This window comes from Schistosoma haematobium, chromosome ZW (genome assembly GCF_000699445.3).
Source record: "Schistosoma haematobium chromosome ZW, whole genome shotgun sequence".
Classification (NCBI taxonomy): domain Eukaryota; kingdom Metazoa; phylum Platyhelminthes; class Trematoda; order Strigeidida; family Schistosomatidae; genus Schistosoma; species Schistosoma haematobium.
In genome coordinates, this window is record NC_067195.1 from 1,083,713 (window position 1) to 1,106,184 (window position 22,472).

A 22,472-nucleotide genomic window follows, 5' to 3' on the forward strand; every position below is an offset into this window, starting at 1 on the left:
TGATGCTCCTTGTTCATCAATGATGCTTCCCATGTATGTGAAGGATTTCACATCTTCCATAGATACAGACAAGATAGTATTCATAATAATACAAAGAAATATGCTACCTGTTACTATTCAAATAACATTGTCTATTAAGTAAATGAATAAGAGGCCTTAACCAAAATTTAATCATAAACGTAATTTATTGTAGAAGAGTTGTTATACTATCATTAGTATGGATCTAAGTTCGAACACGGTTTAAGTTAGAGATCATTTATTTTTCAGCATGTTATATCTTTGTCTATTTTGGGCGAAAAGGCGTAGGCACCGAGGCATTAAGTAAACAATTATTTCAATAACACGAACTCATTATAAAAAAAGAAACTAATTTAGTTTGTAGGTGGGGGTATTACAGATAACAACTTCAGTTGTTGTTTCGTTGTGATTTCATTATTTACCATTTTCACATGTTCCTAATACAAGAATCTGATATAAAGTTAATTTTTTGTTTTGTTTTGAAATTCGGTCCATTAACGATTATTCAAGGAGTCATATGATAATTGAAAAATGAAAAACAAAGAACATCATATCAACTCGACGTTTTCATCATCACAGTAGGTGGATTACCATGTTGATCTTCAGTTATATTTACAACCTTCTTATAATTATTATTTAATTCCGCCTGGAGTTCCTCCGGGGGCTACTGTCGGTCCCAAGCCCGGATAAAGGAGGGGGGTTGGGCATGGGGTTAGAGACCCCATCCCGTAGAAAACTAACTCGTTAAAAAAGATGCTAACAAGAAAAAGTTATTATTATTATTGAAAACTTTCAATTCACTTAATAGTGGGCTGTTTGTTTCAACTCTTTTAATCTTGATAAACAATTGTTAACATGTGATGAATGTACTAATAGTGCGTTTCCAAGGTGTTTATTGATTACATTAGTTTATACTAATAAAGTTAATATTAGTCAGTCAGTTAGTCAGTCAGCCTACAACGTAGGACCAAGCACATATGTGCATCGGTCCAAGTTGCCATACCTCATTAGCACAGCAAGATGAGCATCGGATCCATAGAAGTAGTTAACTCGATGGTGTAGTATATAAAAGGAAGATTTTATGTAGGGATATAGTACAGAAAGAAAGAATTAGTTGGTACAAAGAAAGATATGAAGCGATTTTAGTCTCATAGTTTAAAAGAAGACAAAGAGTGTATACACCGATGCCATTGTGATGGATTCTGAGCCATGTCACCCACAGTCTCCAACTATTGGTAACGATAGTCACGCGGACTCCAACCAAGTAGTCTGCATCTATCAACATGACTCAAACTAGAAGTTAGTGACTTTAAGGACTGATGCCATGCTTTGTTTTGACTGTCCCTAACTTTCTTCCAACCATCCTCAACACCAGTTAGCATTGTGTGTCGTGGTAATTCGGTGTTCAGGCATATACAACATGTGACCCAACCATCTCAGTCGATGAAGATTCATAACCTCATCAACCGATTTATCATCATTCCCTAATATCCTACGTCTAACCTTACTATTACTTGCTCGGTGATCCCAGTAGACGCCAGTAATATTTCTAAGGCATCTATGGTCAAATACTAGTAACTTACAAATATCTTCTACTCTCAATGGCCACGTTTCACAGCCGTAAAGTAAAACAAAAGTTAATATTAACTCATCAATCATTCTACTTTTGATCTATGAAAAATGATCTGTAGCAAATTTTAGATTTTCTAATAAACGTTTATGAAAAAAACTGATGGGGGAAACGATAAAGAAGAATGTAAATGTTAGATTGACTCGCACCCCCTCTCTTTCCCACCCACCCCCCAAAAAATACCCAGCACAATGAACTCACAATGTATTTATAGGAAACCACAATTTGTACATAACTAAATTATTTGTAGTACAAAACGCAATCACTGACTTTAGTTTATGAATACCATGAGATATATTAATGTGACAATAATTTATGAACGATCTTTGAATGACGCTAAACTGACCTTGAGAGTGTCCCCCTTCAAAACTAGAACCAAATGAGGGTTATAAACTTATGTGAGGAATTAAAATTATGATTTATAGTTTATAGTTAAGGATTAGAAATTAGATTTAGGGGGGGGGGTTCATCACGAACGTACATCAACCATAATGGTGAAACTCTATTTATCCGAATGAATGAGTGAATTTCGCGCCAAAATCCGAGACCTTTTATCTTATATCTGATTGGTTCATTCACAAATTATAGTCTGGCCGATATATCAATAGTTAATGTATTCAATGAATAGAAGCCTATAATTAGGGCAATATAAAAATGTATGTGCAATAAACTAGGGGTGTTTTTGTTTTGATTAGTTTCATTCATTTCCGATTCATTCGTTGACAAATAGGTATTTGCATATAAGTAATTAGTGAGAACATGAAAGGCTATGAGGACTCAGAAACTAAGTGGATAAAGCGAATGCTACTGGGTTCGAGTTCCAGAGTGAACATCAACTTTGATCTGCTGGTATATCCAATTGACGAGTCTCAAATAGGACGAGACGCGCGTCAAACTGAATTCCACTATTAGCCACTATCAATCCTTGTTTATTTAAGATTGTTATAGATTCTTACTCTTCAGTATTATTGTTTATCAAACAAAGATTGTTAGTAATATGATGACAGATCGATGTGAATGTGTAATGAACGAGAACACAAGCGGGGGACAACTAAATGTAGTTGAATACAAAATTACAGAACATTTTAGTCAAATCTGAGAATCATATAGTAAACAGTTCATTTGGAAAATGTCAATCAATTATCTCAAACATTATTGTTCTTTCGTTTCCACAACAGTCATTTTCCTTGTTCTCGTTCTCTTCTTTTTGATCTTTTTAACCTTCTGGCATTAGGCATTTCACTTTCGATTGATGATACATGCTACTTATATCTTGAGCAAATATCAGTAGAATATAACACAAAAGTATATAACCATCTATACAAGTAAAGATAGATACTAAGTGTTCTGAAACACTGTGTTTTACATATCAAATCAACCACGATGAAAGATAGTATATGAATTAACAAAATAACATATCATCAAATATCCAGTACTCTTCCACAAAAGAAACATAGCGAACTTCTTCAATATTCAATGACTTAACTGTTCATATGTATGTGTAACTTGAATAATATAGACGGCGAGACTATAACTAATGGACGAACCAATCAGATCATATGATAACAGATTTCGGAATGTCGGCATGAAATTCATTCATCCATTTAGTCAAATAAAGTTTCGGCATTATAGCTGATGTCAGTTCATGATGAAAAATCGTAAATCTAATTCCTAACCTTAACCATCAATTCCTCATACTTCATACTTGTTTACAACCCTCATTTATCCGTAGTATATAAGTGGATAGTTTCAAAATCCTTTTAGCATCGCTTAAAGTTCGTCCATAAATTATAGTTTCATCATAGAGACTATCTAACACTGATGTTGAAATGACCTTGTAATCTTGAAGTCACTTTCAACCAATCAATAGAAAGTTTTCATTTATCCAATGTATTTCACACTAACAATAATTAGATCTGTTAAAGTTTAGTAATATTTAAAAGGTTACTATACTAGAACTTCATTAATTAAAGTGTGAATGTATTCATGTTATATATTTTCTCTCTCTTTTATTCGTTTATTCTCATAACCATAAATAGTTTTTAAGCAAAGATGGATAGTGGCTAGCAGGGGAATCCAGAATGCGCGTTTCGTTCTATTTGGGACTCGTCAACTGGATATACTTGCATCTCAGAGTTCGTGTTCACTCTGGGACTCTACTATCCATTATTGCTTACAAAAAGCTTGTAATATCGAGGCATGCAAACAGTATACACATATGCCAATAACAGACTGATCAATTGCAGTCTTAAACTTCAGTGGGAAGATACAAGCCAAACAATACCAAGTGAATATATATATATAAACATATTACCTATTAAGAGAAATAGCATGTTATTATTTAATTATCAGGAGGGATTTTTGTGGATATTATAGTAATTTTAATAGCTGAAATCATGAGTCAATTGAAGCTAGATCACCATGGAAAATCTGGAAGTACTGAATGGCCGTTTCGTCCTAGTATAGGTGTAGGAAACAATTTCCCACAGATTCAACTCTAAGCTAATCTCTAGACTGTCGAATACAGAGTCTTGGTTTAGCCAAAGTCAGAACAAGTAAGCTATTTGGCTATATAAACTTTATCTGTTTCTAAAACATAAATTAACATCATTAGCGTACAAACAAACAGTACGGTCTATTAATACAGAGAGAAACAGAGACAAATAACATACCGAACAGTAGCTAGAGAATAGGAAAAATGAGTCAACAAGCCAATATTGTTTTACAATGAACATTAAACTGTGATTGGTTAATAAAGAGATACAGTCGTACAAGGTCAAAAGGAGTTGATGTGGTGGTGGGCGTTTCCCTTATTATTGGTGGGTTCGTCTATCAATCACATTTTACACTCCCCCCGAAACGCGCACCACGTCCGTTGTCCAGGGTCGTCGTCGCCGTCAGACAGCTGGCTCCTTCTAGTAGACATAATCGTCGTACGTCCCGAGCAGTTTCTTCGTTTGAGGTTCTCAATTTTGCCGTACGAACTCGTCCGTCAAAGCCATAGCTTACTTGTTCGACAATAGCTTTGGACCATAGACTTCTCAGTGAGCCAACATTGTTTAATAACACTAAGTCTCTCGAAGACTCATCCATCAATACCTTCCGAAACAATAGTGATCGCAGAATTCTTCTTATCGACTTTATGATGCGTCCCCATACACCGTCTCGTTGACTAGACCTCGGAAGTTTAAAGCGCCATTCACAACCTCTCTCTAAAAGGGCATTTACTGTCTTATTCTGATTCCAACTACACATGATCTGTCTAAGAATAGCATTGGATCCTATAGAACTACCAGATGCACCCTTACTCTTGTTCACAACTCGTACAAGGGCGCCTTTCTCAACACCATCCTCGATACCACGGCGAATATGTGCTACCTGCTTCTTCAGGGTCTTAGTTACTGGCTTCTTCGTTACAGTGGTCTTCGGCTTTTCCGTAGTCTTCACTTTCAGTTTGATGTCCTTTTCCTTAAGCTTTCTTAGAGTTGATTTGGATTTATTAGCAGATGATGCTTCAGTTTTTGGCTTAACAACCTTATACTTAGTTAATAAAAACGAACAATGAACTTGATGAGAGACATCTTCGGAACGAGTATACCCCGCGACACCATATGCAGATTCTGATGATGCTATACGATCCTCCACAGACATCGATGAAGTACGACTAAGTCGGTCTTTGAATTCAGTTGAATACGATTGTTCAAACTTATCCTCTAATTCCTCTTTAGCTGAGAGGTGATTGAGTACACGATTGCTTTTACAGGGTTCCCCATAGGAACCGAACAGCGTCCAACCTAACAGAGTCTTCACGGCGAATGGTTCATTCGGCTTTCCAGTTCTTACCTCTTTCATTTCGTGTACACTCGGTGCATTGCACCCGATCAACAGTTCGACATTCTCATCCTCTACTCTAGGAAAACTTATGTCTTTTAAATGCGTCCAGGATTTCATTTGAGACGTCGTTGGTACCGTCCTGCGCAACATAGGTAATCTCTCGACTGTCCATACGTTTGGGATTCTAAATGACGAAGACGAGTCTAAGGATGAAACCTCTAGTTGAACCTCTTTACACTGAATTGTGGAATGGTTATCCAACGTTCTCAACGAAATCGTCTTAGGCTCTCCTTCTAAATTCAACCTTTTAGCTAGATCTTCTGTAATAAGAGAGGCATCCGACCCACTATCTAAGAAGGCGCAAGTCTGTGCTACCAGTACAGGCACTATTGCGAATGCTGCGTGTTTCTGTACGCTCTCAACACTTTTCTCCGTACATAGCTGGGTGTTAATGTGTGCATCAATATTAGTATTCCTTGGTTCTTCCCGCAACTCATGTAACAGGGTATGGTGTCTCCAGCCACACCCTTCGACAGCACACGACCTCGGCGATCGACAGTTTTTTGCTACGTGGTTTGCCTTCAGGCATACATTACACAACTTGTGTCTAAGAACGAATTCCTTCCTTTCTCTAACATTCTTGTCTTTAAATTTCTGACATTGATCTAAAGAATGATTACTGGAGCACTCCAAACAAGATGAACTGCGTAAGAGAGCATTATCATCACTAGCACTCTCATAAGATATTCTTGCAATCTGTACTAATTTTCCTTTTTAAAACGTCAACATCTCTATCGTCACTATTACTACCGCGGTTGACGAGTAGGCCGTATCTAGTATTAGCTATATCAGCTTGCTCCTTTACAAAATCAACAAGATCGGTAAACAGAGGCTCTCTGCCTCCTCTGATAATCTTATAAGCTACCTTTAGCCACTCTTGTTGAATGTGCGTTGGTAATTTCAGAACCATAGTTTCGATAGTTCTAGAAGAGTTCAAATCAGAAACGTAATTCATCTGTTCGAGAGTCAAACTACATGCTTGCATTTCTCGAGATAGTCTTCTCAAACCATCCGGTTGATTTCTCCTTATATTGGGGAAGTTTAACAAATTATCGATAAATGTGCGTGCTACGACGTGTTTTTGGCCAAACGTTTCTTCTAAAAGCTTTAGGGCTTGATGGTAACCTATCTCTGGTTCTAGTATAGTACAATGAAGGATAGCGGCTTTCGCTTCTCCGTCACAATATTGAATCAAGTAATTTAGCTTAGCTCTAAATCCAATATTCTCACTCCCAATGCATTCTTCGAAATTTCTAATGAAATTCCAATAATTTGTCGGTGTACCATCAAACCTTATGACTTCTCTTTTTGGTAAATACAGATTTTTTAATATTGTATTCTCACTGTTGCTTACTGATTGGCCGGAACCTTCGCATCTCTGGCAGCGTAATTTTTCTAGTTCAATTTCCTTTTCTAACTGAGTTATGCGCAACCTAGCTAACTCTAGTTCTATCATGCTGTTGTTTTTGAGTTCGTTCTTTCCAAGTTGATCCTCGTCATAAACTCCTGAATGATGTGGTGATAATTCTGGAATCTCATCGGAATCGTAGTGTTTATTGGAAGTCATTTCAGTAGGTATATCGAATGTACTGTTCGAAACTTTGTAGGAAACAATTTCCCACAGATTCAACTCTAAGCTAATCTCTAGACTGTCGAATACAGAGTCTTGGTTTAGCCAAAGTCAGAACAAGTAAGCTATTTGGCTATATAAACTTTATCTGTTTCTAAAACATAAATTAACATCATTAGCGTACAAACAAACAGTACGGTCTATTAATACAGAGAGAAACAGAGACAAATAACATACCGAACAGTAGCTAGAGAATAGGAAAAATGAGTCAACAAGCCAATATTGTTTTACAATGAACATTAAACTGTGATTGGTTAATAAAGAGATACAGTCGTACAAGGTCAAAAGGAGTTGATGTGGTGGTGGGCGTTTCCCTTATTATTGGTGGGTTCGTCTATCAATCACATTTTACAATAGGACTCCTCAGTGTCAGTGCGCATCCACGATCCCACACCCCGCGTGACTCGAATCTAGGACCTATCAGTCTCGCACCAGGCGCTTAACCAACTAGACCATTGAGCCGGCCGGCATCCAACGGTGTTAATGTCTAACTTCAACTAATCCACGAAGTTGCGCCACCGTATACCATTGTCTTCAGTGAGTTGATATTTCACAACAGACCTGATTGAACTCCACTTGTAACGGCTTCTCACTAGAACTCCAGGAGTATCCATTTCAATATTGAAGTTTATAAATCACTTGATAATTGATTAGATAAAAGAATGATGAGGTTATCTTATCTAAAGTATTCTGTAACAATTTGCTTGATAGTAATTGCTTCATATATTCAAGGAGGGTGGTTATTATACATACAATTTTCTCCATCAATACTAATACATCATACAACTATCATAAATGTTATCTTCTTATTATTGACGAAACTATAATTTATGAACAAAACCAATCAGATTAGAGATAGCTTTTCGATTTTGAAACGAGATTGATCCATTTATTTAAGCTAAAATATCATTTTGCCATTATAGTTCATATCAATTCATCATGAAAACTTTACATTTAAATACTAACCATAACCATCAATTATAACTCTCAATCGTATACACTGACACTCATTTATAATCATTATCATTCAGTAGCAGTAGTAGTAGTAGTAGTAGTAGTAGTAGTAGTAGTAGTAGTAGTAGTAGTAGTAGTAGTAGTAGTAGTAGTAGTAGTAGTAGTAGTAGTAGTAGTAGTAGTAGTAGTAGTAGTAGTAGTAGTAGTAGTAGTAGTAGTAGTAGTAGTAGTAGTAGTAGTAGTAGTAGTAGTAGTAGTAGTAGTAGTAGTAGTAGTAGTAGTAGTAGTAGTAGTAGTAGTAGTAGTAGTAGTAGTAGTAGTAGTAGTAGTAGTAGTAGTAGTAGTAGTAGTAGTAGTAGTAGTAGTAATATTAATAATAGAATACTTACCACATGATAGAATAAAGGAATCATTTGTCACTATAGATGAAATGGATTAGTGTAAAATAATGAATCCACTTAATCAATGTATACTACTTATTAATCATGTAAATAGTAGTAGTAGTAGTAGTAGTAGTAAATAGACATTGTTATGATGATTATTCTATTTCTATAATGTTTATTCATTTATTCAAATAAACACAATTATAATCAATCAATGAAAGTGATGAAGTAAATGTTCTTTTTTTCGAAATGATCATTTCAATGATGATGATGATGATATTGCATAGTGATAAATATTTGTCTTCTGAATGAATCAATTACCCAGATCATAATGAGTTCCTTTTAAATTTGCCCAAAATTATGTTTGTATCTGTGATGCATGTATGTATGTTTGTATATGCGTATCTATGTATGTATATATGTATGTGTGTGTGTGTCTGTGTCTAGTTGTATCTTCATGATCTTTATAGAACTCAAAAGTTTATATTAGATTTCTGCATAGTAACTATTCATTATCATTAAAAAGAAGATTGACTTCAATCCTTTTATTAGAAATATAATGGGTAATAATATCAATAAGGGGAATGTTAGTTTCTTATTCAAATCTATACTCAAAGTATCTTCTACTTAAACATTTGAGTATATATATATATATTCACTGAGAGATAGATTCTATTTGAGACTATACATATGGATATACAGTTTCCATACAACCATACAGTTTTTGTATTTGGGTTGGTTTAAATTAACATTCAATGTTTGATTGGTTCATTCATTTTTATCTCAAATAAATCTTATTTTATTTTTCATTTCTCTGAAAAAAAAAGAAAATAAAATAAAAAAAGAGAAAAGGAATAAACAATAATGTTTAATATCAGTAAGGATTATTTGTGGATAGTTGAGTGGATAAATGTGGAAAATATGACGAGCGACCTCATTGGTGAGACAACTCTATATAGAAGATATATGGACGATATTCTAATTATATGTGATAATGATTTTGATGTTTACCAATTACTGGATAAATTCAATGGTGTTCAAGATGATATTGTGATGACATATGAATCAGAAAGTAATGGTCAATTAGCCTTTTTAGACATACTTTTAAGTCGAAAGAATGATGGCACTATTAGACGGTTCGTGTATAGGAAACCAACTTGGACGGGACAATAATTAAATTTCCATAGTTTCTGTCCATTGTAATACAAGAGAGGTCTAGTTAAGTGCCTCTTTAAGAGGACTCGAAGAATATGTACCTCTGATATGGTGGAAAAAGATGAAAAGTTACTGACTGACACTTTAATTGCAAATGGTTATTCACTCAAGTTTATTAATAGGTGCAAAAGTCAGTTAATGCCAAGACCTCTAATTTATTCAGTGCCAAAGAAAAAGGTTTATATCAATCTACCATATAGAGGCGAATCTAACAGTATAGTTTTAAGGCAGAGATTGAAAGCAGCCATCGAGAATACGTATTGTGCTGTTCAGTTGGTAGTGATTGAAAAGTTTAAGGCCATGATTCCTAATAGACCCAAACAATGCATTAATAATTACGTCACATCCCATTGTATTTACCAATTTACATGTTTGTGTGGACACACATACATAGGGAGGAGTAATCGAACAATGCAATCAAGGGTCAATGAACATGTGCCCAGATGGCTTCAAAATCAGTGTGTGTCAAATGATCCGATCAATGTAGGAGGTAGAAAACCAAGTTCATCAATAGCGAAACATATCATTGAAACGGGGCACAAAATTGACATTAATACAGCTTTTAGAATGTTGTATAGAAATGGTCAAGAACGAATTCTTAAGTTTATTGAAGCCTTAGCTATTCGTAAATTTAACCCCCCCCCTTATATGTACAAAAACAATTTGTCGTAACCTTGAATTTACCTTGGTAATCCTTAAGTCTAGGATAACGCGACAATTTCTTATTCTTTCTCCCACCTTTTGTTATTTTACTTGAACTTTTATATCATTGACCTTTATTAATTTTCATATAAAAAGTGCCTTGACAAGTATATGTGTATGACCAGATTGTTCGAAATGTATAGCGCAAATACATTACATTTTCATCAGATCAACTCTGTCTTTTCATTGTTCTATCGAAATTTATAAAATGAACTAATTACTTTAAATGAATTGAAGTATAGAGCATCATGGAAAATCTAGAAGTATTTGGATGGATATTTCATTCTATTGTGGGATGCCTCAGAAGTGCGCATCCACGATCTCGCTTCGTGAGACTTCAATCCAGGATTTATCAGTCTTGCATGTGAGCGCTTAACCAACTAGACCATTGAGTCGACCGGGATCTAATGGTGTTAATGTTTAATTTTAACTAATCCACGAAATTGAGCGACATATTCACTACTGTCTTTAGTGAATTACTATCTCACAACAGATTCGGTTGAACTCTATTGGTCACTGTGTCACACTAGAACTTCAAGAAATATCTCTTGAAGCCAATCACTAGTGAGCATATGTTGATTAGTGTCAGAATGGGTTTTTGTGGATATTATAATACTTTCACTAGTTGAGATCATGAGTCAATTAAAGTTAGACTGGAAGAATTGAACGGTCATTTCGTTCTACTGTAGGACTTCTTAAGTGGGATCGTGAATGCGCACTGTTTAGAAGTTTCACAGTAGGACAAAACAGCTGACTAGTGCTTCCACGTCTTTCGATGGTGGTCTATCTTCAATTGATTCGTCATCTCAACTATTGAAATAATGTTTAAGTTGATCTTCTATAGTTGAGTTAGATTTATTACGTTTCATCATGATTATTCTTTTTCTAAATTTATTTTTTAAAAAAAGAATCAGGATTTTCCTAGATATTTTTCAATTTCAAAGATAATTTTTGTTTTAAATATTGGACATGATATCAGCTTCCATATGAACAAGAAATTAGGAAAAGACGATGGAAATGGATAGGACATACATTACACAAATCGTCAAACTGCATCACGAGACAAGCCCTAACTTGGAATCCTGAAGGGAAGCGGAAAAGAGGAAGGCCAAAGAACACATTACCTCGGGGAAATAGAAGCAGATATGAAAAAGATGAATAACAACTGGAAGGAGCTGGAAAGGATTGTCCAGGACAGGGTTGGATGGAGAATGCTGGTGAGCGGCCTATGCTCCTTCACGAGGAGTAACAGGCGTAAGTAAGTAAGTAATTGGACATGATGATAGTTGAAATGATTGATGATCAACAAGAATGAAGTCGGAGATCATTTTGATTGTTGAACTCAATATCAGTAAGCATCTTTGATTCACTAGTGATGAAACTTCAAATCTCTTGAGATCAGGATAATCTGTTAATATAATAATAATAATAATACTCGTTTCATTCGTACAACTACAACGATATCCGCATTCTATGACGATCTAACTTGAGTTTTTAATTAATGATAGAAGCTGTCATACATAATCATCCTTGATCAATTGTGATCAGTCTTTCTCCTATAACATTTAATTTATCAGTGAATATATTTCATGAAGATATTCCTTAATAATCAATTAAATTTTCCTTACTGAATATTTTCTTACTTACTTACGCCTGTCATCCCCAATGAAGCGTAGGCCGCCGACCAGCATTCTCCAACCCACTCTGTCCTCCACCTTCTTTCCTAGTTCTATCCAATTCTTGTTCATTTTTCTCATGTCTATCTCCATTTCTCGGCGTAATGTGTTCTTTGGTCTTCCTCTTCACCCCGATTGGCCTTGAAGATTCCATGTGAGGGCTTGTCTTGTGACGCAGTTGAGTGCTTTCCTCAATGTGTATCCTATCCACTTCCAGCGCTTCTTCCTAATTTCTTCCTTTGCTAGAATCTGGTTTGTTGCTAATAGTGTCTGGCCAACGGATCCGAAGTATTTTGCGTAGACAGTTGTTAATAAACACCTGTATCTTCTAGATGATAGCTTTCGTAGTTCACAAAGTTTCCGCACCATACAGTAGAACTGTCTTGACATTTGTATTGAAAATCCTGACCTTCTTCAGTTGTAAATATGTTACTCTTGCTTTGTCGATCCGTACCTTCCCATCTGCATCAGATCCACTATGTTCATCAATGATGCTGCCCAGATATGTAAAGGTTTTTACATCTTCCAAAGCTTCTCCGTTAAGTGTGATTCGATTGGTGCATGCTGCGTCGTATCAGTGAATCTTGTTTTTCCCTTTGTGTATGTTAAAACCTACTACTCCTGGGGCTGCTGCTACACTGGTCTTCTTCTCCTGCATTTGTTGTTGCGTGTGGGATAGAAGAGTCAGATCATCTGCGAAGTCTAGATCATCCAATTGCATCCTAGATGTCCATTGTATCCCGTGCTTCCTTCAGATGTTGACGTCTTCATGATTCAGTCGATCACTCTAATAATCATTTTTTATCTTTTCAAAGAAGGAAATTACAGTAATGTTCTATAAGGTACATAAGTAAAACCGATTGCGAAACATAATTAATTAATGAAAACTACTGGAAAACCACGTTTCTACGGGATGGGTTTATTAATCCCATGACTAATGCCCGGGCATGAAACCGGCAGTAATGCTAGAGATGGCTTCAGGTGGAGCTATAAGTGAGGTTGCATTATAAAAATCATTTTGAAAATATTTCACTATAGAATACCACAACTACAATTAACCTTCCATTGATGACAGTCGAATGATCATAGTATTAAAATGAAGATTATACCGTTGTCTACAGGTTAAGCATTCGCGTGCAAGACTCGAGGTTCCGCGTGCGTAATCATGGGTACGCACCACTTAGAAGTCCAATACTATGAAGTAACGGCCGTCTGGTGCTTCCAGATCACTGCTATCCCTCACCGGTTGGATATATATGACGGTCGATTAAAGTTTCGAATATCAATAATGAGAAATTAAAATCATTTCCCAAATTTTAAATCCATTACTTAAAGATCTTCTTTTATATTAGCTTGATGGTTATAGTTCAAAGTGAACCATTATTCATCAGAAGCTCAATATAAGAACATCAAGAACAACAATCGAATGTATTTGAATACAACATTACATTAAGTACTTCATTTGCAAAATATGAATCAATTTTCCCAAACTTTGTTGTTCTTTTGTTGCTATACCAATCACTCTCTATTCTCGTTCTCGTTCTCTTCTTTTAAATTTTTTCAACCTTCTACCACTAAGCATTCCACTTTCAACTAGTGATACATACTACTTATATCTGTCGACATCAGTAGCATATACCACATTATCATTATATAAACAATTATATATGAAACTTATTCAACATTAAATAATGATTTGTTAGTTTATAGTTACACGCAAGTTTTTACTGAGTGTTGCTGAACCGGATGAAAGATGCAGTAGACGCCGAACTTCAAGATCAACAAGCTGGATTCCGTAGGGATCGGTCGTGTACAGACCGAATTGCGACATTACGGATCATCGTCGAACAATCAATTGAGTGGAACTCGTCACTGTACATCAACTTCATTGATTATGAAAAAGTATTTGACAGTGTAGATAGGAGAATATTATGGAAACTTCTTCGACACTACAGAGTTCCTGAGAAGATTGTCAATATTATCCGGAACTCATATGACGGACCACAGTGCAAGGTTGTGGATGGAGGACAGCTGACAGATGCATTCCAAGTAAGGACAGGGATCAGACAAGGCTGTCCACTCTCTCCCTTCCTCTTTCTTCTGGTGGTCGACTGGATTATGAAGACCTCGACATCTGAGGGAAAACACGGCATACAACCGACAGCTCAGAACCAATTAGACGATTTGGACTTCGCAGATGACCTTGCCCTCCTATCGCATACACATGAACAAATGCAGATCAAGACAGCCAGTGTAGCAGCAGTCTCTGCATCGGAAGGCCTCAACATACACAAGGAGAAGACCAAGGTCCTGAAATTCAAAACGGAGAACAGCAATCCAATCACTCTTGATGGCGAAACTCTGGAAGATGTAGAATCCTTCATATACATGGGAAGCATCATCGATGCACAAGGAAGTTCAGATGCAGACGTAAAGCCGAGGATTGGCAAAGCAACAACAGCATTCCTACAATTGAAGAACATATGGAGCTTAAAATAAATACAACATTAAAGGAAGCATAAAAGTCATGAATATTATTGTTTTGTTTAATTGAAGTACTCATTAGTTGAAATCGATTGTTTACTTATAAACTGTAATTTGTTATTGTTTTTCCAATGGAAAATCAATATCCAATTATAATGTTCCTCAGTATTTTTTCTCTCTTATCCAATAATAAATATTATTGATGCGATTTCTACTGACTTTTATAAACTTTAACTATTCATTGTCCCATATATTTATATAAAGGATGAATAACAAATGGAAAGAACTGGAAAGGATTGCTCAGGATAGGGTTGAATGGAGAGTGCTGGTAAGCGGCCTATGATCCTCTAGAATGGGTAATAGGCGTAAGTAAGTAAGCATGATTTTAATCAGTTGGTATACTCATCACTGTTTAAATTGTTCCAAGTGTATTTATAAACTAAGGAAGTAAGGACCTAATTTTCTTTCAATGTCTATTCATCTTATCAATTACTTAGTTATTTACGCCTGTTACTCCCAGTGGAACATAGGCTGCCGACCAACATTCTCCAACACACTCTGTCCTGCGCCTAAATGAGTGCTTTGGGTGTCAGGACGGGCATCAGCCTCGTGACTTCTGAAGGAACTCGGCTTTCATCATCAGTCTTCATAACTCAAAGTTTTGATTTAACTAACTTGTAACGATCATCTCTATAATGAACTAGGTATCATCAGTGAAAATGAATAACAGTTAGGATGAATTAATCTCTTTTTTAAAATATAAACAGTTGGATATCTGGTAAACAATTAAAATTCAACACCATTATTCTGGTTTCATGTGATGTATTCTTGGATGAATACTCTTGAAAAGTTCTGTAGAACAACGAAACAACTTTTAAAGGTTCTTTTGCCCCCAAATGCCCGAGAGTGTGAAGATTTCGCTCTCCCTCTCCAAATGCTCTCACATACCAACGCGTGTATAGCCCTACCAGGGAAGTCCTACTCACTGCCTTCTCGTAGCGGCGGTGTTGGTCACGAAATTGAGAGGACGAAAAGCCAATGTCCGGCGCTTTAACCGGCTTGGTGGACATGGAGAGTCCACCTAGGGGAGTTGGGAAACCCTGATTCCAAACCAATGGTGCACATGGGCTCCAGTATCCTCAAGGAACAAATGGTGTATGAACCAATCGTTGGTCACCGGCTACCATAGGACTTCATCTCCTTACAATGCTCCACTGCCTTGTGGATCAGTCCTTTAGGTCGAAGGCTCCGGGTGTGGCCTCCTAAGAAAACCACCTACTTCGGTTCGGGCACCCGGGCAGTGTCACAGCACTCATACGTACCAAATGAGATTTGTGTGGCGCACATCTGTCTGGTGCCTCCTTGTACCAATATCTATGTGTTAAAATAAATAAATAAAAAATAATGGTAATCAAGCTGTAGTCACTTCATGAGCCATTTGTTTACACATCTAATTTATGAGTAATTTTTAACAGAATTTCGTTTTGAAATTTTTTTTACATATAATATATTTTAATAGTTGAGATCATGAGTCTATTGAAGCTAGACCATCATGGAAAACCTGTAAGCACGGGACGGCCGTTTCATCCTATTGTAGGACTCCTCAGTAGTGCGCATTCACAACCTTGCCTTGCGAGATTCGAACCCGAGACCTAACAGTCTCCTGTGCGAGACTGTTATTAAGTGTAAAATATTTCATCTCTATTCCCTGTATTGCATCGTCTTCATAATAGCAAATATTTTGAATTGCCTTTCATTTAAAACACACCTTATATGTTCATTATTTTCTCAGGTCTTATGAGCCTTTTCATTAAATGACCATCATTAAGACGACCAATAAAATTTAAGTGTGTACTAAACTACCAATCAGGGTAGAGCATGAAATTACTGCACACATAAAAGGGAAGTAATAAGTGTCAACTGCCCTAAGACAAACTTCAATGAGAATAGCCTAATACGATATTTACAATACTGTAAAATGACTAAAGAAAAACCATATAATGAAACAGTTACAAGGAAAACAAAGTAGCATAAACAAAGAGACATTAAAATAGAATAATTAAATAGTTTATTCGTTTGACATACACAAGGGGAAAACCAAGGTCCTCAAATTCAAAACGGAGAACAACAATCCAATCACTCTTGATGGCGAAACTCTGGAAGATGTAGAATCCTTCACATACATGGGAAGCATCATCGATAAACAAGGAGGATCAGATGCAGACGTAAAGGCAAACCAAGGTCATCATTCCTACAATTAAAGGACATATGGAAATCAGAACAACTTTCAACCAATACCAATGTGAGGATCTTCAATACGAACGTCAAGGCAGTTCTACTGTACGGAGCTGAAAATTGGAGAACCACAACAACCACCATCAAGAAGGTACAAGTATTTATAAATAATTGTCTACACAAGATACCCAACATCCATTAGCCGGATACCATCAACAACAGCCTACTGTGGGAGAGAACAAACTAACTTCCATCTGAAGAGGAAATGAGGAAAAGACTATGGAAGTGGATAGGACATACATTGTGGAAATCATCAAAGCGCATCAAGAGACAGACCCAAATTTGGAATCCTGAATGGAAGTGGAAAAGAGAAAGGCCAAAGAACACATTACCTCGGAAAATAGAATCAGATATGAAAAGGATGAATAACAACTGGAAGTAGCTGGAGAGGATTACCCAGGACAGAGTTGGATAGAGAGTGCTGGTGGTCTGTCTATGCTCCTTCACGAGGAGTAACAGGCGTAAGTAAGTAAACATTTATTACGAAGGTAAAGATGGATAGTGACTAACAGTGAAATCCAGAATGTGCGTTTCGTCCTATTTGGGACTTGTCAATTGGACTGATCAATTGTAGTCCTATACATCAATGGAAAGATGCAAGCAAACAATACTAAATGAATTTATTGGTGAAAGACTATTTCAACAAAGCTTTCGCATTTATATAATATATTAAATTCACTTAGGGTTGTTTTATTTGTATCTTCCCATTGTTATTTAGGACTACAATTGATCAATCTCATGTTGGTATATGTGCATTCTATGTTGATTGCCTTGATATTACCTTAAGTCACAAGCTTTTTAAGCAAAGATGAATAGTGGCTAGCAGTGGAATCTAGAACGAGTAAAACAACACCAAATGAATTGAAACTTCATCCCAATACACAAGCAGGTGGCTATCAAGACTCAGCAGCTAGGTGGATAAACGATGGCGTTTGAAGCGAACGGTACTAGGTTCGAGTCCCTCCCAGAGTAAACATCAACTCTGGGATGTAGGTGCATCCAGTTAGTGAGTCCCAAATAGGACGAGACGCGCGTCCTGGATTCCACTGCTAGCCACTATCCATCTTTGTTTATAATATATTACTTTAATAATCTAACCTCACTTTTATGTTATAATGTGATTGCTTAAAAACGATTAACATACATACCATGATCTCGATTAATTAAACTACTCTTTAACAGGCTTTATTCTAACATGTTTAATGTATTGTTATTTGTTCAAACTGAAGAGAGGAGGAGAATAGTACAAACCGGGAATGATTAATCATATATATATACAAAAGTTGAGAATCTGAAAGCATTAGACGGCTATTTCGTCCTAGTATAGGAATCCTAAGCAGTCACAATTGATTGATCACTGGGTGGTGATCAATGTCATGCTTGTCTAGTCCTTATTAGTGCAGATCGAATGCAATCGATCGAGTTGCAATGTGGCCACCAGTCTAGGTGATTCGACACTGCCAAGTAGCACGAAACCCGGGTCCGGGGTTTCCTGTTGACTACCTCCAACCACCATCTAAAACTCCTAAGCAGTGTGTATCTACAATCCCGCTCGCGGCATTCGAACCCAGAATCTTTGGTCTCGTGTGCCAACGTTTAACTTCTAGACTACTGAACTACTATTCAACGGTGTTAATGTTTAACTTTGAAAAAGTTTAAATCGTAAATATACTTTGTCTGTCATTATTATTATTATTATTTAAGGCCATAGATATGAATATAGACTAAAACGCGTTTATAATCTAAGACTAATAATGAATGGTAATCTTTTGGGATCCATTTATGGACCAATACTATGGGTATATTTTTATCGTATAATTGTTATGTAACTAAGCTGTTCATATTCATGTCACTCTTATTATAAGCTTTAATTTGACCCATAGAATATTATTATAAGAGTTACCATTCATGATTTATGGCCTGTCTATTAATCACTACCACCCTCATTCACAGCCACATTTGGCTAAATCTTGTACAAATGTTGTATCCTATTTTATGGTACGACGTGATCTGTTTGATTGGTATATAAACCTAGTATGTTTGAAATATATGATTCATATTGCAGAGGCTTAGATTGGTGTTCTGGTCTCAACTGGATTGGTTAGGTAGAAAGCAGGATTGATAAGTACTCTAGACTGCTCGTACTTGTTTCATGCGTCGTCATTGGTCCAGTCGATAATTCTCTGCTCTCTGATTGGCAGTATCGTTGAGTTATCCAATAAACAGGGCACACAGGTTCACAAGTTATAACACTTACTTCAAACTTTATTGTTTTACATGACAGATTATCCTCAGTCCGATCACTAATAACGTCATAGATACCGAATTCTGATGAGTTCCATATTAAGATGAAATAATTATCCAATGCTTTCCGGCTTACAGTAGTTATATAACTAAAGTCAATCAATGAAGTGTTTTTCTTTAATAAAGTTATTATTAAAAAAGGATTTGAATCATCCAGTTGTTGATAATCCTGATTAATATTTGATCAGTCTTCGTTGGTAGATGATCATCCAGATCGGGCTGCCTCTATAGTTACCATTGAGTTAAGAGTTTTTTATTAGAATTAATAGATGTATGGTTAGTGGTTGAACCCAGAAGAAATGTGTGTTTTTTTTTGTATCTAAGACTCATTCACTGAATGTACCTACACTCCAGTGTTGATGTTCATATGGGAACTAGAATCAATAGGTCAGTGGGTGGTAGTTATCATAAATGTTTGAAACGAAAGTTAGTAAATAGGTTCAACTCCCCGGGTATTATCAGTCATAGATATGTGGATAAATTCAATGGAAAAGTCAGAACTAAGAAGAAGCATGACTTTTAGATTCCTATTGACAACTATCATCCATCTATTCACAATAAAACTATCTTTTATTCATTGAAATGAATTCACATGAATGTATTTCTTTATTGTATAATTTAATAACGATGAATAAAACTTAAGTCTAAAAATAGATTAAACAGAATGTTACAATGGAATATCATATGACGAAAATAACAAAGATGGTTCTAGAATATCCATTAAGATAATCACAAGAAAATATACTACAATTTCAATATGGTTTAACTAGATATCTCAATGAGTAGAGAAATTAGATTTTCTGACGTTTTGTAACTTAGTGTACTATCACTTCTTCAGAGTAAATCAATAATCAAATCAAAATGAATTCACGACCTTCATTCTCGCGCTTGAATGCTTAACACATAGATCACTGAGCGGACATCCAACAGTGTTAATGATATCTAAGACCAACCAATCTACTATATTGTACAACCATCTTTTTTATTGTTTGAGGTAGATTCATGTCTCTACTTGATATGGATTAGCTCCATTGGTTATGGTTTCTCATTAGAATTCTGAGAATTCCTTCACGAAGCTAGTCACTCGTGAGTTACTTACTTACTTACTTACGCCTGTTACTCCTAATGGAGCATAGGCCGCCGACCAGCATTCTCCAACCTAATCTGTCCTGGGCTTTCTTAACTAGTTCCATCCAATTCTTGTTCATTTCTCTCATGTCTATTTCCATTTCTCGGCGTAATGTGTTCTTTGGTCTTCCTCTACTACTTTGGCCTTCAGGATTCCATATGAGGGCTTGTCTTGTGACGCAGTTGGGTGCTTTCTTCAATGTGTTTCCTATCCACTCCCAGCGCTTCTTCCTGATTTCTTCCTCCGCTGGGATCTGGTTTATTCTGTCCCACAGTTGGTTGTTGCTAATAGTGTCCGGCCAACGGATCCGAAGTATTTTGCATAGACAACTGTTAATAAACACTTGAATTTTCTGGATGATGGCTTTTGTAGTTCTCCAGGTTTCTGCCCCATATATTACAACTGTCATGACATTTGTATTGAAAATCCTGTCACTCGTGAGTACATGGTACTAATGATTGGTTCTTTTAACCACTAATGTAATTGGTCAATTTTTAAAAATATTTTGTTTTGTTAACTGGTCTTTTGACTTTACACATGACTACTTTAAATAAACAGATTAAATGAACCCAAGTTTAAATAGTACAAAGGGACAACGCAAGTATATGATATGTGATCAATCAAAAAAACAGGTCTGAACAAGTCAATGTTATGTCATTTCGCGAGATGACTCTCCAATATAGAAGGTATCACAATCGACACATCTTAATTTGTAGACACAGTGGTATGTTGACACATATAGAATCTAATATTTTCGCCAATGACATTCAACCACGAATTTGGCTTAATTATGTAGATGATACCTTTGTTGTTATAAAAATGACACATCAAGTCCCATATGCCGGATCGTAAATTAATTTTGATTTGGCTATTTATTCTCTGAAGAAGTCGTTTACATCGAGTTACGAAACGTCAGCTTTATTTTGACCTATGAACCATTATTATACGATTTACCATTCTTGAGTTATTCCCTATCTATCAATTACCACCTCCCTCATTCACAGCCACATTTGGCTAAATCTTGTACAAATGTTGTTTCCTATTTTATAGTATGACGTGATCTGTTTGATTGGTATATAAACCTAGTATGTTTGAAATATACGATTCATATCTCAGAGTCTGTGGTTGGTGTTCTGGACTCTAGCAGGCAGAAAGAATCGATAGAGACTCTAGACTGCTCGCACGGTTTTACACGTCATTGGTCTGATCGATAAATCACTGATCTCTAATTGGCGGTATCATTACGTCATATACTGATGTCATATACATCTAAATCCCTTACTGTAAATTCAGATAAGTTCAGCTACCATTAACTTAATTTTTAATCAAAATTTAACTCAGAGAGGGGTTTTGTGGACATCATAGTAGTTTAATAGTTGAAATCATGAGTCAATTGAAGCTAGACCACCATGGAAAACCTGGAAGCAATGGGTGGCCGTTTCGTCCTAGTATGGGACTCCTCAGTGGCAGTGCACATCCACGATCCCGTGCTCCACGAGATTCGAACCTAGGACCTACTGGTTTCGCGCGCGAGCACTTAACCACTAGACCACTGAGCGGGCTGGTATCCAACGGTGTTAATGTCTAACTTCAACCAATCCACGAAGTTGCGCCACCGTATACCATTGTCTTCAGTGAGTTGATATCTCACAACAGATCTGGTTGAACTCCACTTGTGATGGATTCTCATTAGAACTCCAGGAGTATCTCCTGAAGCCAGTCACCAGTGAACAGTTGATCATTGTCAGAATGGGTTTTGTGGAGATTTTTAGAAATTTCACAGGTTGAAACCAGTAGGTCCTGGGTCCGAATCTCGTGGGGTGCAGGATCGTGGATGCGCACTGCCAATGAAGAGTCCCATACTAGGACGAAACGGTCGTCCCGTGCTTCCAGATTTTACATGGTGATCTAGCTTCAATTGACTCATGATTTCAACTATTGAAATTTCTAAAAATCTCCACAAAACCCATTCTGATTAGTTTTTTACTGAATATTTCTAGACTAAGAAGAGAATATATTCGTTCGAAGGTTAAATCATTTTCTTATTCAGTCTAGAAAACACTTAAAACCATGACAACATTTTCATCAGGAATGATGAAACATGAAAAAAATACAACAACAACAACAACAACAACAAAAATGGTTCTTAAACACCACT

At 36.2% G+C, this 22,472-nt stretch overlaps 1 protein-coding gene across 1 annotated transcript; it reads right to left on the reverse strand.

The window, feature by feature from the left end:
• Positions 1-4,213: 4,213 nt before the first annotated feature.
• MS3_00002552 (uncharacterized protein) lies at positions 4,214-5,535 on the reverse strand. The gene has a single exon (XM_051210146.1). It carries the CDS (start codon positions 5,498-5,500, stop codon positions 4,481-4,483), a length of 1,020 nt encoding a protein of 339 aa, XP_051070113.1. The 5' UTR covers positions 5,501-5,535; the 3' UTR covers positions 4,214-4,480.
• Positions 5,536-22,472: the final 16,937 nt, after the last annotated feature.